Source organism: Marmota flaviventris, chromosome 17 (genome assembly GCF_047511675.1).
Source record: "Marmota flaviventris isolate mMarFla1 chromosome 17, mMarFla1.hap1, whole genome shotgun sequence".
Classification (NCBI taxonomy): Eukaryota; Metazoa; Chordata; class Mammalia; order Rodentia; family Sciuridae; genus Marmota; species Marmota flaviventris.
The window spans coordinates 66291405-66308817 of record NC_092514.1 but is presented as its reverse complement, the minus strand read 5'-3'; the positions used below and the strand labels follow the sequence as shown (position 1 = coordinate 66308817).

The following is a 17413-nucleotide window of genomic DNA, read 5'->3' as shown; positions in this document are numbered from 1 at the left end:
AAAATCTCCATATACTGCTTTGATCTCTTTTCAGCAGCTAACATTATTCTTTGTCTTCTCACCTGTTTCAAGATCACACTGAAGGCAACTAAGAATTTCCCATTATACTGTTCTTTGCTGAGATTCAGCTTGTTTCACTGATCAGTTCCAATGGTTGGGGCAAGTTTGTGTTTTGGGTTGTTTGGGAGGGTTTTTGTTGTTGTTGTTTTTGTAGATTTGGGGGAGGGTTGGTTTTGTTTTGGCTTAGTAAGTTTTGGGGGGTTTTCCCCCATTAAATTAAAAAGGGATCTTTAATCCTCAGTTATAATTTTGGACACATCAGAATTGTTTATTGAAGCTCACTATTATCCATTAGTCTATGCTTGGTTTTAATTACATTTGCACAGCTATTTGGGGTTGTTTTGTATTTTTTTAAAATGTTCAGGTAAACACATGAGTGCTAATTTCTAGTTTCCCTTAAATAATCATTTAATAAAAATGTCTTTATGCCCTAATTAGATCATCTTTATAAATATCCCATGAGTATGTGAAAAGACTAAAATTCATACTACATTCTTTTTTTCACTTTTAAAAACTGCCATACCATTTTAAATAAAACAACCATAACATTTCTTCAAGCTCAAAACATTTTTTGAGTTATTTCAAAAAGGTAATTCAAGGTGAATAATTATTTTTAAAAGAAAAAAAAGTCTATATCTAGAAATAAAATAAGAAAGGTGTTATAATAAACACTTGCTTACAGATTTTTGTGTGGACAAAGACTTTCATCTCATTTGAGTAAATACTTAGGTGTGAAACTGTTCTGTCATATGGTAAATATGTTTCACTTTATTTAAAAAATAAAAAACTGGGAACTGTGTTTTAAAATAATGTTCTGTGTTGCCATCAAGAAGAAGATAAGTGCCCCTGTTGCTCCTCTTCCTCACCAGCATTTGGCATTTTTAAGGTTTTTGTTTTAACCATTCTAATACATATGTAGTCATGTCTCACTGTAGCAATCCAACTTAGCTTTTCTTTAGGCTATTTTCTTACTTTTGAGTTTTGAAAATTCTTTATATATTCTGAATAAAATCTTTGTCAGATATGTGATATCCAAATATTTCCCCTAATCTCTGATTTTGGTATTGAAATAAAACTGGTCTCATAATCTAGGCAGCAATACCTCCTATTCTGTCTTCTAGAAGAGACTGAACAGTTGGTATTATTTCTCCCTCACCTGTTTGATTAAATTTATCAGTGAAACCATGAGGGCCCAGAGTTTTCTTTGTTGGAAGACTTTTAACTATAGGCTCAGTTTATTTCATAGATAAATGAGTATTCTGGTTATTTATGTCTTCCTGAGTGAGTTTTGGTAGTTTGTGTTGCTCAGGGACTTTATCCCTTTTATCACCATTGTCAAATTTATGTCCATAGGGCTGCTTAGGATCTGTAGTGATATCTCCTCTTTCATTCTTGACATTAGCAAATTGATTCTTCTTTGTATTCTTGGCCTATCTGGCTGAAAGTTTATTAATTTTGTTTATCATTTAAAAATCCAACTTTTGAGTTTACTGCTTTTCTGGGTCCAAATTTGTTTATTTCTATTTTAATTTTTAGTGTTTCCTTCATCTGATAGCTTTGGGTTTAACTTACTCTTCTTTCTCCAATTTCTTTAGAAAGGGTTGAATGATTTAAAACTTCCTTCTTTTGGGCTTGGGCTGTAGGTCAGTGGCAGAGCGCTTGCCTAGCACATGTGAGGCACTGGGTTCGGTCCTTAGCACCACATAAAAATAAACAAATAAAGGCATTCTGTCCATCTACAACTACAAAAATTTTTTTTAAAAACTTGCTTCTTTTCTTTTTTAGGCCTTCCTTTTTTTCATTTTTGTGCTTTCAAGATTATTCTATTTGTGTTTCAAAATTCTTTCTACAATGTATCTATGTATACATATCTTTGTGTTTATCTTAACTTGAAGTGCATTGAGTTTTTCTGATGTACAGATTGATGTTTTTCATTAAATTTGAAAATTTTCAGCCATCATGTTTTAAATATACCTTCTCCTTTGTTCCCTCTCCTTTCATTCTTGTACCTCCATTACACGTTAGAACAAACACTTAATGCTGACCTACGTTTCTCTAAGGCAATATTTTTCTTTATCCTTTTTTCTTTCGGTTCTAATTTAGTTTGCATAATCTTTATCAATCTATCTTTACAGTCACTGATTCTTTCTTCTTCCAGTTCAAATCTATTGTTCGGCTCCTATAATGTGAAGTTTTCACGCTAGTTATTATACTGTTTCCACATTACACTGAATTTCCACATGGTTCCTTTTTGTAATTTCTCCTTATTGATATTTTATTTAATGGTCATCATAACTTCCTTTTCTTCTTTAAACATGGTTTCCTTCAGTTTTTTGAACATATTTGTAATCGCTGCTTTGAAATATTTTGTCTGATAAATCTGAACACTCTCACAGGCAGTTTCTACTGCCTTTTTCCTAAAAATGGGTTTCACTTCCTTTTTCTTTGCATTTCTTGTTTTATTTGTTTATTCCTTGAAACTGGACACATTAGATACTACATAACACAGCAACTATGGATACTGATTCCCTTATCCAAGAGTAATTTTTATTATTGCTTACTTGTTGACTTACTTAGGGTTTGGCTAGACTATTTCAGTGCAATTATTTCCCTTACAGTGTGAAGACACTGATATTAGTCCTCAGTGGATATGCTGGGCATGCACATTGTTATCCTGGAATGACGGTAGTTTTTAGCAGGACACTATTTGATTGTCTCTGATCCTTCTGTTAAACCATATGTCTAATAGGGTTTCCTATCAAAATCTCCACTAAAGATGTTTTCTAAAGCATCCTTAGGCTTGAACTTCCCCACACTTAAGTTTCCCATACAGGCAGTCCATAGGGAGAGCTTCTGCTCTCACTGTTCTTCTGGACTGCCTGTCCCCATGCAAGAATCTCAGCCATTACTCTGGGCACTATGCAGTGGCAGTAGTCTCTGGTCTTATTGGCTTGTCACCCTATGGAAAGGATAACCCTAGCTGTAGTATTCTTGACCTGTTGTGTTTATGAGTATGTTGTACCCTATGAGTGGGGGTTGAGTGGAGGAAGGGACCCCCCACCACCACCACCACTCAGCAGCACACACCAAGAACTCACCAGCCTCTTCAATTCAAGACTTCAAAAGGATATGAAATGCTGGCAGCATGCTCCTCCCAAGAAGACACAGTATTGGGAGGTAAGGGGAGAGAAAGAGAACCCCATCTTCTTTGCCATACTCACCACTGGAACTTCCATAAAATTGAGCTGGAGAGACAGTAGAGAGTAAAAGCAAGTCACAGCTCAAGCACCACAGACTTCTGCTGTTTTTACCAAGCTGTAGTTGATTTTCTTGAACAAATGTATCTTCACTTGCTCTATATCCTTAGGACAATTTCCAGAGACATTTAATTTTTTTATAGTTTTTACCAATTATTCTTGTTTTGCTAGAGAGCAGGTCTGTGAAGCTCCTCATGCTGCCAATCGAGAAAAAGAACTTCTCTCTCTTCTGCTTTAAATATTTCATGATATAAATTTCCCTCTAAGATCTACTTCAGCCTAATTCCACAAATTTTGATATGCTATCTTATCATTTTAATTCAGTTAAAAATATTTTCTAATTTCCCTTAGGCTTCTTTACTTCCAGATTATATTATTTAGAATTATGTATCTAATTTCTAAATGATTGTGGGTTTTCCAAGCAATTTGTTACTGATCTCTTAATTACAATATCAGAGAAATTATAATCATTGTAATTAAATTGTGAGGTTCTGAAAAATCCTGGTGTTTGTTTCTTTCAGTGTGGGAAATCAATAGATCTGTCTATAAGCTCACCTCTCCTGTAAAAAGTGGTTTTGATGTCATTCCCATGCTCCAAGCTTGTACTATGCCACCTGAGTCTGCCCGTAATAGGTCATCACTCAGGAGTTGATAAAGTACAAAAGTGATGACTTAAACCATAATTCAGTTCTCTAAAATACTGCTACGAGTTTTGGTGGGTATGTTCCAAACATGCACACTTTAGAGTAAGGCTGGGTGGAACCTGTGTTGCTTCACACACAATAAGGATTTACTTCTTCCACTCTTCCCTCTCAGATTTTCTCTGTCCAACAGGTGAGAATGATTAGAGTTCCCTTCAGAGTTTGTCTCTGACAATATCACAGAGTTCCACTCTCAAAGAAAAGTAGCAAGTGAAAAGAAGAAAATATAAATACATATATATTATCCCCCTCTAACATTCCTTGCATAAGAGGTACCCTTTTCAGTACTTCTACCAAGACAGATGGGCCCAAACTGCTGCTGCTGTACTACAACAGTACAGTTCTCCACCAGCACTGGCATAGGGGAAGGGCCAAAACAGGGACAGAGTGGAGGGAGTAAGGGAACATTCTCATACAGCCCAGTCTTCTTCCTAGTCCTCCAACCAAAAAGATGCGAGTTTTTACTGTCCAAGCCCACTACACAAACCCCCAATTTTGCCCACCCTGGAGTCAAAGCTGGGAGTTAGATAAGAAAAACAAACAAACAAAAACACAAACAGAAAAAAAGAAGACAACTCTCAATAGAATGACTGTAGCAGTCATTCTTCATGTTTTCCTCTCCTACCAGCCTCTTATTACTTACTTTCCAGAGTCCCCAGGTAATTGCTTTGTTTTATTCTGCACAGAGTTTTTAGCTGTAGGAGAGCTAGGATGCAAAAGACTTACTCTATCATGGCCAAAAATGGGAGTTTATATTTACTTTTAAAAGAAATAAATGTCAATTTCTCAAATAAAACTCTGAATATCATTACATTACCCAAATACAAGCTTTGGGAAAATACTATAAATATTTTATGGCTTTGTGTGTTTTATGAGTAACAAATAGTAAATATAAAAAAATTAGAAAACATAAAATGTTAAGAAAATAAGCACTCATATTTTACCATATAGAAATTACCTTTTAATATTTTGAGGAGATAATTCCAAACATTTTTATACTCTAAAGAGAGTGAGAATTTGCCTTATCAAATGTGAATTTTTTACATAAACCACCTCTATAACTCTTTTTCATTTAGATAACTTTGTCCTAGTCACAAAATCTGACATGTTTACTCATTTATGGAAAACCACAGGCAAATGAGAAATTTAAAAGATCAACATGTTCAACTGTGTCTTTCCAAGATCACTGAATAGTATGAAAATAGGATTCTAACATAAATGGAAAAACCTCACATTGCCAAGATAAAACCGTACAAAACAGGTTAAATTGTACCGCTGCTTTAACAATAATTATTGCAACTAATCTCACCTCAAAATAGTCCATTAATGAATAGGAACATATTGACCTTCTCAGTCCCTTCATTGAAATGACAACAGGATAGAAGAAGGAAAAGGAGAAGAGGGAGGAGGAGAAGAGGGAGGAGAAGGAAGAGGAGGGGAAAGGAAGAGGAAGGGGAAGGAAGAGAAAGGAATGGATGAAAAAATAGGAGAAAAAAGGAAAAGATACAACAAAAATCTGTATACAGATCTCAAAATAAATACAATTTAATTATTATGTAACAGCAATAATAATAATTTTTAAAATAACAATTTCTATGTATAGTCATTTTTTTTAAACCATCAATAAGTAATTACCATAACTACAATTAAACTTTCATGCAATGGAAGCTTTCAAATGTGTCAGCAAACTAAATTTTCCCATTCATATCTATATCTATAAAATAGGAAAAGAGATTCAAATACCTACTCAATTTGTGTCATAATTGTAATTTCCTCTGACTTTTAAGGTTATATACCCCACTTTCAAAATAAAATTCACAAACATGCTCTAGAAACCAGGAAAAATTTATGTATCAATTTTTTCTTACAACCTTAAAATTGTACCTTAAAATTAAAAAGTAAAGAAAGCCTCAAATAAATCCCAGTTATAATCAACACTCTCCAATAATCCCTACAGATCTTAACATAGTAAATTATTTATAAAATCAATAATAAAATCTAAAACTTGAAAAATTGATGACAATTTTTAAAGTTTTTTTTCCAAATGAGTGCACATAGCTTGTTTCATAGTGATATGAGAGTCACTGGTTAAGGACAGAATATTCCAAACCCTCCATCCATACAGTTACTCAAATTAACTTAAAAATAGTAAAACTGCATAGCACTATAATTTATCCTACGAAATAGAGAGTCATACATGAAATGCATTTAAAACATATCATGAAAACTAGAAACATCACAAACAGTAAGTTTTAAAAAGGTTAAAGATTGAGAAAAACACACAGGATGAAAATTTCATACTGAGTTTTTAAAACAAATCTCTAATTGAATTATGTATTCATAAAAAAAATAACATATTCCTAGGAAAAAGAAATATATTTGGGGGCTGGGGTTGTGGCTCAGCAGTATAGCGCCTGCCAAATATGTGCGGGGTGCTAGGTTCAATCCTTAGCACCACATAAAAATAAAATTTTAAAAAGTAAAAAAAAAAAAAAAAAGAAAGAAATATATTTTGGAAAAAATTTATTTTTTGACAAATAGTAGAAAATTCAAATGCTCAAATATCAAATGCATTAAAATGAAGGAGTTGACAGGAATGCCAGCAATATAAAATAATGTACCTTTAGTTAAGAATACAAAAATTAACTCTAGCTATTAACTGATCTTTCAAAGGAAGAAAGAAAACAAAGCTTCTCAGGCATTCTCACACAAAACTAAAATCAAAACAAAATTTGGTGTCAACATACCTTATATACCTTATATACAAACAGAGATATGAAAAATTGTGGTATATATGTGTATTAAGAATTGTAATGCAAAAAAAAAGAGTACATGTATAATGGCATAATTCAGCGTGAACATACTTCATATACTTTAATTGTGCTGTATATGGGTAATAATGAGTGTAATGCATTCCACTATTGTCATGTAATTAAAAAATAAATTAAAAAGGGAAGATGATCAGAAAAACAATAAAAAATTGTGTTTTCTAAATAAATTAAATACTTGTATTATTTAACTCCAATGAAGAGACATCATTTAGCCTGATTATAATGTTTACACATTATAATCAATAAGAATGTTAAAACCAAGCAGACCTAGTTTTAAAAGTATTATATCAAAATATTTTAGATATTTTAATTTTATTATAAGAAGCAAAGATTTAATCCTCTGAACAGTTAAATAATTGTGCAAAGTACTCTATGTACTAGGAAATGTACATCAAAAGTTTCAAATGGCTAAGGGCAAAGGCAAGTTTAAAAGGATAGCTCCACAATTTCATTTTTCTCTTTGATGTTGCTCTCTGGCAAGAGGACTTTGTCCTTCTGTGGGATTTCCTGTGCTCTTCTCCCACATTGGGAATATGACTTCCCTCCAACAGCAACTTTCCCTACACTTTCAAACATGAAAATGTTTTTCTTTTGACTTCTTATCCTCCCTCTCATTAATTTTGTTTCTCTCTTCTCTCACTAGCATACTCCCAGAATTAATAGGAGATCCATATTACTTTCATCTCCTACCCATTTCCAAAGCTTCTACTTGTGCTAATTCTATGACCCAAACATCCTCATTCTCCACTCTCCACTGCTTATTCTACTATCTAAAGGCTTGAGCTCTTCTTCAATCTTGCCACCACCCATATCAGAAGGACTCCAAAATATGCCTTTAGCCCTCCCATCTCATGAAGCTCTAGGCCTTGAGCTCTGCAATTAATGTTACCACCTCTTTAAACTCCATTAATCTAAAATAAAACTTTAAACCTCTAAAATGGTTATCCTATCTGATAGTCAATTAACAGCCAACATTTCCATTTTTCAGAAACAAACATTTAGGTCCCTTCAGTTCAGGCCTCCAATCAGTCATTGAGGATCAAAGGGTTTTCTTTTCTATCCTTTCAATCTTCCCAGCAATCACACTAACACAAAGTCCACTTTGTGTTAAGCATCAAAAAGGTAATTGATCTCCTGTGTCAAATTCTTCTCACATCAATAGTACCTTCACAATGCCACGAAGACAATTTTTCTAAAGCACTGCTTTCACTAAAGACAATGATTAGTAGAAAGGTTTTTAAGTTTTCTAAATTAATAATCCCTAATTTAGGTGAATAAATGGAAATGGACAACTGGTATACTGCTGGTTGAAATTATTAGAAACCTTCTGGAAGTTGATGAACCAAAGATGTGATATAACCTAAGAAAACAACCAAATATGAATAAAAAGATTCTGGTAAAGAATTTTGTTGCAGTATTACTTATATTAACACCAAAGTGTAAGAAACAGAAATAGCAGAATACTTAAACTATACAATATCTATCCAAATAAAAGTGAATGTTATCATTAATAGTCATATTCATAGAATTCTTATAAATTTATATAAAAAGTTAAACTGCACATAATATAGTATTTATAAAATGACCTAATTTATTTGAATTTTAATTTTATAAAATGATATAGGACAAAAAAGGAATGATGTATACACCTGAAATTTAAAAGCTAAAATTCTCAAGGTAGCACTCACAGATCCAATTTAATCCAGTTGCCAACACTGTCCACTAATTCCATACATAAATCCCAGAGACTGTGTCAGGACAGTTCACTTATACAACCAAAGCTTTCTTCCTGTCTACTTCTGCCTTGAATCCCTCCTTTTCCTTCTGCCCACCTATCTAAATACTTCCATGCCCCTAATTCTCTGTACATGAAAATTGCTATCTCCCTGAGTTTTTTTTTTTAACCCAAATGACTTTGCTTATTCATGTTCACCCTGACTTCCCTCCTGTTAACATCAGCATAGTCTCATGCTGCATAATTACATCTTGATCAACAACAAAGCACATATGTGATAGTGGTCCCATGAGTATTATGGAGCTGTAACGTTTTCATCACCTAAGTGATGTCATATTCTGTCATTATTTCAGAGTACACATCTTATTAAAAAAAAAGTTTACTGTAAAACAGTGTGCCTTGTTAAGCCAGCAACGGCCTCATGCATCTCATGTCTTACTGCATCTCTTGATTGGATTAAGAGACCCGCACTGAATAATAAACGCACACTATCTAGGTTTGTGTAAGTATTGTACAATGTTCACACAATGGTGAAACCACCTACTGACACATTTCTTAGAACATATCCCTGTTGTTAAATGATATGTGATGATATCTATCATATAATTCACTTTGGTATCTTATGAGATAGTATCTTAAAATATTATTTAACTATTTTATGTGTATATCTCTCATTTCACCAATAAGAAAGTTAGCTTGCCAAGGACAGGAAATATTTTATATTGCTTTGGAATGGTATTTGTTTCCCATACTTAAAGTCCTTCTTAAAATCAATATAATAATAGACATCTAGCATCCAAAATTCAAGCACTAGAATTAAATTAGCTCAGCTGTAATTCACATACAATATGACTCTTCTACATCAACATATGCATCAAAAAAATGCTACTTTTACCCCAAGATTCCAACTATTCAGGCGAGGTTCAAGGTCACTGTCATCCAAAGAAATAGGAGATTTTTTCAAATGAACTTCCTGAAATATAAAATAGAAAGGGAAGAAGAGAAGGAGAAAAGAAATAAAAGATGAGAGAATGGAAGAAAGAAACAAAGGAAACAAGAGGAAGAAAGGAAGAGCAAGAAGGTAGAAAAGAAAACAAGACAAAATATATGTCATTCAGAGTAATGAGAGTTTTTTGTACTTATTTGGTAATGCTATATTACCCTCCAAGGAAAGGATTATGTTATAACTAAGCTAGAGTTCTCAATTCTAACTAATGACTGTTTAGTATAGCAGCTTGGGGCTATGAGATGCCTTAACAATATATTCACACAGTAACTAGATTTAGGGAAAAAAAACATCAAAAGAATATTTTAAAAATTAATCCAGACTCTCCTCTTTAAGTTCTTTTACAAAAAGTTTTAATTGTGGTATACCACAGTAGCTTGAAAGGGGTTGGGGGGTTGGGGAGGAACACTTGAAAAGATGAATTATTTACTCTCATTAAAATTAGTTAACAGGGAAGTTTTGTATTGATGTCCAAAAAGCTCTTTGTTCTTAAATTAATTCTAACTCATACATTGAATAAAAAGAGAAATAAGTTTTGGATTCACATTATGAAAACACAATTATGGGGATTCTTTACTTTTTAAAAAAAAATTCTGCTTTTTTTCTCCTGTATTACTATATTACATATTTATCAACCAGATTAAAACTACAATTAACTGAAGACAACCTAAGATCTGTGGCCAGAAATTAATAATTCCAAAGCACTAAAAACTTAGAAAGGTAAATCTGTATAAAATAATAATGTCTATTTTATAGCCCCAAATTTTTAAAGTTAAATTTGTTGATACAGCATTTTCATGCTTTTGTAGAAAGCCTCATTACTAACAAATAAACCTCTTTACCTATCTTCATTTAAATTAATATAAAGTGATGAAGGAAAAAATACACTAAAATGTTCTGCATACTTTACTAATCTCAAATTTATGTTCAACAAAATGTTGACTTTCCATTATTTATATACTATATTAAAATTCATTATCACTTCTTACTGGTGGTACCTTGATTTTTGTGTTTTCTTTGTGAACAGAACTTCTTAAATAAAAAAACATACCTGCCTTGATTGAGTAAATATACCGTAAATTATTATTAAAAGTGTGCTGCCTCTTATATTAAATTTCATGTTCCAAACTATCATTGGAGAAAATGAAATGAGTTATGTTTAAAGAAATATGTGCTAAAATAGTCACATGTTATACATGATGTCTCCTGTAACTAAGTCATATACCCAAGATAGCCAAAGTAGGAAATAAAGACTTCAGTGAGCAAGTGCAATTTTTCACTTTGCAAACCTTATTCAAACTAAATCTTTGTTAAACACAGAGATGCAAGAGAGACATTCATATTTGAAAATAAAAATAGTTCACCCCAATCAGAAAAGCAGTGTTTCCTATTTGACTATAAATTAATCCCTATTTCTTCTTAATTTCCAAGTGTTTATTAGGTAAAAGGGGAAAAATAGATAAATAAAAAATAAAATGTTTCAGTTTTTCTTCGATATGCTGGAGAAATGATAGACTTAGCAGCATACCTTAGAGTCTCTGAGAAAACAGAAGGAATACCATGGTACACCACTATCTTTCACATCAAAATGTTCTCCTTTTCCTTCATACTTTATTCATTGTTTTTAAGTAACCACTGGAACTTTGACAATATAAAACTAAAACTATGTGGAGTTATTTTAAACAATTAAGAACAAATAAATGTAAAATACAATCTTACAGAGTTCTTTGGGATAACATTTTGTTCTTCTTCTTTGTAAGATGGACTTATAGAGCGTGAGCTCATTCGGTGCTTCCCAGTGTATTGCTCTCTATAAAGATATCAAAACAGCAAAAATCAAAATCTGGAGAATTCAGAGGACACAGAGTGTTCAAATCTACAATCACCAAGTCTTTTCTTTTGAATGAAATGATTGATAGTTTATATTCACAATGATGGTTCAACAGCAGAAAAAAAGATCTACAAATAATAACCATTTGTATTTTTCACATTTTATTTCATTTAGAGTAAATCAAAAGTAAAATGTCCCACAAATGCCATATACTTGCTTATAAATAAATTCTATTTTAAGTGAGACTATAATAAATCATATGTATTTAAATCTTTTCTCCTCCTACACATATTCATATTTATATTTTGAGATCATATATTCTGAGAGATCATTGTTTACAGCTTAGCAAATTTTGTTGGATTTAAGACAAAACCTTAAAATATATAAAATAACAAAACTTTCAAGGAGCTTAAAGTCTCTATTAATCTGAAACCATGTTAGAAACCACATATATAAAATCTTTTATTAAAATATATACCATGTTAATTCATGTAAAATGTGATAAGTACAGGATAAGAAGGAAGACAGTTTAAATGCACTTTACCAAAAAGACTCTTCTCTAATACATCATACAAAGATACCATTCTCAAATATACTACTCTCACCTAGAGTCTCTCTTTATGTTTTAATTCAAGTTACTTCAATGAAAGCCCCATGGTTATGAATACCTATTCTCTATTCAACCACTTCAAGAAGTATAAATCAGAAATTATTATAGAGCAGGACACCCCCATCCATGTTTACTTTTCCCTACAGTGGTAGTCACCCCCAATCAACTAAAATCTGAAAATGTTAAAGAGAACATTCCAGAAATGAACCATTCATAAATTTTAAATAACTTTTAATTTGGTATACTATTATAATTGTTCCTATTTTCATATTATAGTTAATATCTTAATATGCCTAATTTATAATCAAACTATAAGAGATATGTACATAGGGAAAAAATAGAGTATATGCAGAATTCAGTACTATCTACAGTTTCAAGAGCCTTAGAACCTATTTTCTATGATTAAGGGGACCTCTGTATAGGGAATTAAGAGTCACTAACTTTCAACCACAACCCATATCAGGATTTCCTCACAAACACAAAGTATTCCCAAAAGACAAACTATGAGTTCAAAAAGTTCATATTAAAACTCATAGTATATTTTTTGGTAGCAACACTGATAAAAATAATAATCCCTAATCTGGTTACTACATATATAGAATATCTTCAAAAATCTGTTCTGTCGGGGCTGGAGTTGTAATTCAGTGGTACAGCATTTGCCTAGCATGTGTGAGGCACTGCATTCGACCCCTAGCACATGAGAAAAATAAATAAGATAAAGGTATTGTGTCCATCTACAACTAAAAGAAAAATATTTTAAAAATCTGTTTTAAAAAGAGTGCTATTCATTTTTCATACCCTTAAACAGTATCCCAGATATACAAATAGTTAAAATCAAATAGACAAAGTAATATTTTGAGGATAATTTCACCAGTCAATGTACTTGAGCTGATACACGCTTTTACAACTCAAGTGTGTCGGAAGAGGCAATCTGATAAGCAGTGGCCTATTCTTTAAAAATTGATTAAGCAATCATAAAAAGAGCTATACTTAAAAATTGAAAAATGTTTAAATATTAAAAGTAATTCTCATAGAAAATATTAATAAAAAAGAAGCCTGAAACATTTATCTATTTATTGCACAGGGTGCATACATAAAATAACACATTCTTTTGATTCACATGTAGCTGTCCTTTATACCAATGAACCTCTTTCCCTTCACAATAAATTTTCAGAAGTTACTGGATCCATGTCCTACCCTGTCATATACTTTTCAATCAACTATAAATTGACTTCTACTTATAGTAAAAGTACTATAAATAAGGACATCAGTGGTCTCCTACACACTCAAGCAAATGAGTTGAAATCTCTCTTTACCATACTTGATCTCACTAGAATATTAGAAATAGTGTTTTAAATGTGTCACATTCATTGGCTCCATAAAACCATTCTTCCCTGGTTCTTGTCCTGTACTTCAAAAATATCCTTCACAGTAACTTGCTCTGGTTTTTCCTTCTCTACCAACACCATTTGTGTTGCAACCCCAGGGTTCTGTGTCTAACCTCTTTGTTTTCATTTTACATGCTTTTCCTGAGTGATCCAATATACTATTAATATTTCAAATAATAAGAAGTTTTGCTTACCAAATCTACATCTCCCATCCAAATTGTTCTCTTAAGACTACAAATCCATTATAAATACAAATTGAATAGCCCTGTCTCCAATTCAACATGTCCAAAACTAAACTCATTAAATTGGCCCTTAAACAAGTACCTACGAAAGCCAAATAAAGCAAAGGCATTGCAGAAGCCAGCTTCTTGGAAGGCAACTGATCCAACTAAAGGAGGAGGTCAGATTTGCTAAAATCTGGCTAGTATAAGAAACACAGGACATTAGGCACAGAAGTTTCATTTCTTGCCATGAGACTGTCTCCAGCTGGAAACAAAATTAACCTGAACTCAAAATACAAAAACAGCCTCAAATTCACAGTGATGGGGCTAGTGGTCAAGGTGAACAATGCAACTGTGATTGGGAGAAAAATGACAATCCTAAAAAGTTTCTTTATGAATAACTAGTGCTCCTGCCACACAGAATAGTAAGACAGTATACATCTGGTACTGAGGACATGCTCATAAGTGAGCTCATGATATTGTACCAGGGCCAACTAGAAAAGGAGGCTATGGCTCAATAAATTCCAGGGTGTCAAAATTTACATAGAAAGATGGGGTTAGGATTGTGGCTCAGCGGCAAAAGCACTCGCCTAGCATGTAGAAGGCCCTGGGTTCAATCCTCAGCACCACAAAAAAATAAATAAATAAAATAAAGACATTGTGTCCAGTTACAACCAAAAAATAAATATTAAAAAAATTTAAATTAACATAGAAAGAAAAAAATTCAATACCTTAGTAAAATTTTCTAACATACCGTTTACAACTCTTGAACAGTAAAACTACAGGAAATATAAGCTCTCCAATTTGCTCTTTTCTCATGCTGAACTAGTTCAACACTTTCAAAGTATCTCATATTGATTCCAAATAATAAACATAAAGTTGGCCCTATCCAAACAGAGATAAGCAATGAGATACATAATAAAATCTAAAGCCTAAAGAATGGCCAAATGTCCTTCTGAAAAAAAATTAATTAAGGGGATGATGTCAGTAATACAGCAGAACATGAAGCCCCAAACCCTCCTTTCTTCTATAGACACACAAATTCAACCACAATATGCAGACCAATTCCCTTTGTGAGACATCCAGAACCAGTATGAGAGGCTCCTATACCAGAAACAATGAAACAAACTGCACTGAAGCAGATAAGAAAATTGGTGACATCTCTTGCCACAACCTTCCTCTAAACAAACAGCCCCATATGATCAGGAGGAAATCCCCTGCTCCCAGCTTCTCCCTAGGAAGGAAAAAAGAGGAATGGACAATACATCCAACGTTCTGACTTTCCCAGGGGGTACTTGAGGGTCTGATTTCTGTATCTGACAAGAATAGGCCACAAGTTGGGAACTGCTGAGAAAAAAGGCTATGGCTTGAACTAGTGTGAAAAATCTGGTCATAGCCCCTCCTACCAGCTCATCAAAGAATTACCTTCTTCCTAAGGAAGGAAAGAGTTGGAGCATCCATGTAACATTCTGATTTTTGGAGGAGGTCACCTGACGAACTGGACTCTGTAAGAACTAACAGGACCAGGGGCTACTGAGAACAAAGGAATAATTTGTACTATTATGTACTCAGAGCCAGAGTTCCTCTTCCTGCTTTGGCATGATATGACTGGGAAACTCAAAGCCCACAGTTTCTCTCGGGGGGGGGAAGAAGACTAAAGTATATGTCCAATACTCAGACATTTTAGAGTACTGCCCGACGGACTTGGTCCTATTTTATCTCTCTTGATGCTCTGACAGGATCAAGTATAGAGGTGGGTGAAATTTTTAAAAAGAAAAAAGAGTCAGGCTACTGCTCCTGAAAACCCGCAGTACAAGGGAAAGATACCAGAGGGAGCAAGATATTACAAGTTCCTGAAAAGAGAAATTAGCAAATACCCCTAATTAAGAATTTGTACGTGACAGTCCAGAGGAGATACATACTCAGACAAGGTTTGAGATGGGCTTGGAATCTCCACTCAGACTGATTCTTCAACGTTTTACATGTACAAAGACACAGTTCACAAAGATAGGACAAGAGTACTATTTTCAGGTATACAGACACCAACAAGAAGTATTAAGGAAAATGAAATACGGAACAAAGGAACAAAATAAATCTCCAGAAACTAACCCTAAAGATATGGAGATATATAAATTATTGACAAAGAAATCCAAATTAACTACCATCAAAATACTCAATAAGCTTAGGACAATTATGTATGTACAAAAAAAGAATGTAAAAAAGTAGAAGGAAAATGTTTCTAATAGAAAATTAGGAAATTAAGAGTGTAATAGCCAAACTAAAAAATTAACTAGAGGGGTTTAACAGTAGCCTGGATCAAGTACAAAAAAAGAGTCATCAAACTCAAAAACATCACATTTGAAATGATCTAGTAAGAAGAAAAAAATAAAGGAGAATGAAAAGCAATGAAGTTGAAGGGACTGTGGGACAATATCAAGCAGTACAATATATGTATTATTGTAATGAAGAAAGAAAAAACAGAAAGAGGCATTAAGATTATTTAAATAAATAAATACTTAAAGAAAGCTTACTTAAAGAAATAATCTGGAAAGGGAAATGGATCTCCAAAAAGTTCTAAACAAGTTAAATATAGAGAGATCTACACTAAGACACACCATGAATCAAATTGTCAACACTCAAAGAAATAAAGAGAGAAAAGTAACTCATATTTAATAAAGGAGTCCCCATAGGATTTTCACTGGATTTCTCAGAAGAAACCTTACAGGCCAGGAGAGAATGATACATTCCAAATACTGAAAGAGAAAAACTGCTAACCAAGAATATTATATCCTACAAAACTTTCTTTTAGAAATGAAGAAGAAAGACTTTCCCAGATATAAAACTTGAAGGAATTCAGCACCAAAAGACCCAACTTAGAAGAAATGCTAACAGGATATCTTCAAATTGAAATTAAAGGATGCTAATTAGCAGCATGAAAACCCATAGAAATGTAAAGCCACTGGTGAAGGTAATTATATAGTGAAATACAGATTACCCCATTAATGTAATGTGGTACATAAATCATTTCCAACTTTAAAAGTTAAAGAAAAAAATCTTAAAATTCAACTATGATTATAATATTTTGTTATTGGATATATAATACAAAAAAAGTAAAAACTGGGACATTAACAACATAAAGCATGGAGGGAGTAATAATATAGAGTTCTTCTGCATGATCAAAGTCAAATTATTACTAGCCCAAAATACAGTAGTCCCATTATTCATGAAAGATACATTTTAAGACCCTTCCCCATTCCACTGGAAACCTTAAATAGAAGATATTACTGAATCATGTGTGCAATACTAATAACAGACAGCTATTAAGTTACTATGGGCAAGTAACATACATAGTGTGGATAAACTAAACAAAAAGATGATTTGTATCCCAAGCAGGATGGAATGAACAGCACAAGAATTTATCATGTTATTCAGAATGATGCACAACTTAAAATATATGGATTGCTTATTTCTGGAATTTTCCATTTAATATTTTCTGACTGAAGTTTACTGTGGGTAACTGAAACTACAGAAAGTAAAACTGTGATTAAGAGAGGACTGTCGTAGCCTATTATAACCAAAACATGATTTATGTAAGCCTTATAGCAACACAATTTTTTTTAATGTGGTAGACAAAAAATATAAAGAAAAAGAATCAAAGCATACCATACCAACCCAAAATAAAATAAACTCACAAGAAAAGACAATGAGAGGAAAAAATGTACAAAGGAATTGTAAACCAATTAGAAGGCAATTTATAAATAGCAATGCTAAAT

The 17413-nt window shown here is 32.8% G+C and overlaps 1 protein-coding gene across 5 annotated transcripts in view; it reads right to left on the bottom strand.

Annotated features, from left to right (window-relative positions):
• Positions 1-17413, bottom strand: part of Cep112 (centrosomal protein 112) — a 466461-nt gene that overhangs the window by 405945 nt on the left and 43103 nt on the right. For 4 of the 5 annotated variants that reach the window (XM_071603145.1, XM_071603146.1, XM_027946274.2 and 1 more), the window contains exons 6-7: positions 11310-11400; positions 9480-9557 (exon numbers count right to left, since the gene is read on the bottom strand). In XM_071603145.1, the coding sequence (XP_071459246.1) occupies positions 9480-9557; positions 11310-11400 (169 nt within the window). Of the gene's footprint in view, positions 1-9479; positions 9558-11309; positions 11401-13613; positions 13764-17413 lie in introns of those variants that run through there. The other variant, XM_071603147.1, reaches the window with a different exon arrangement.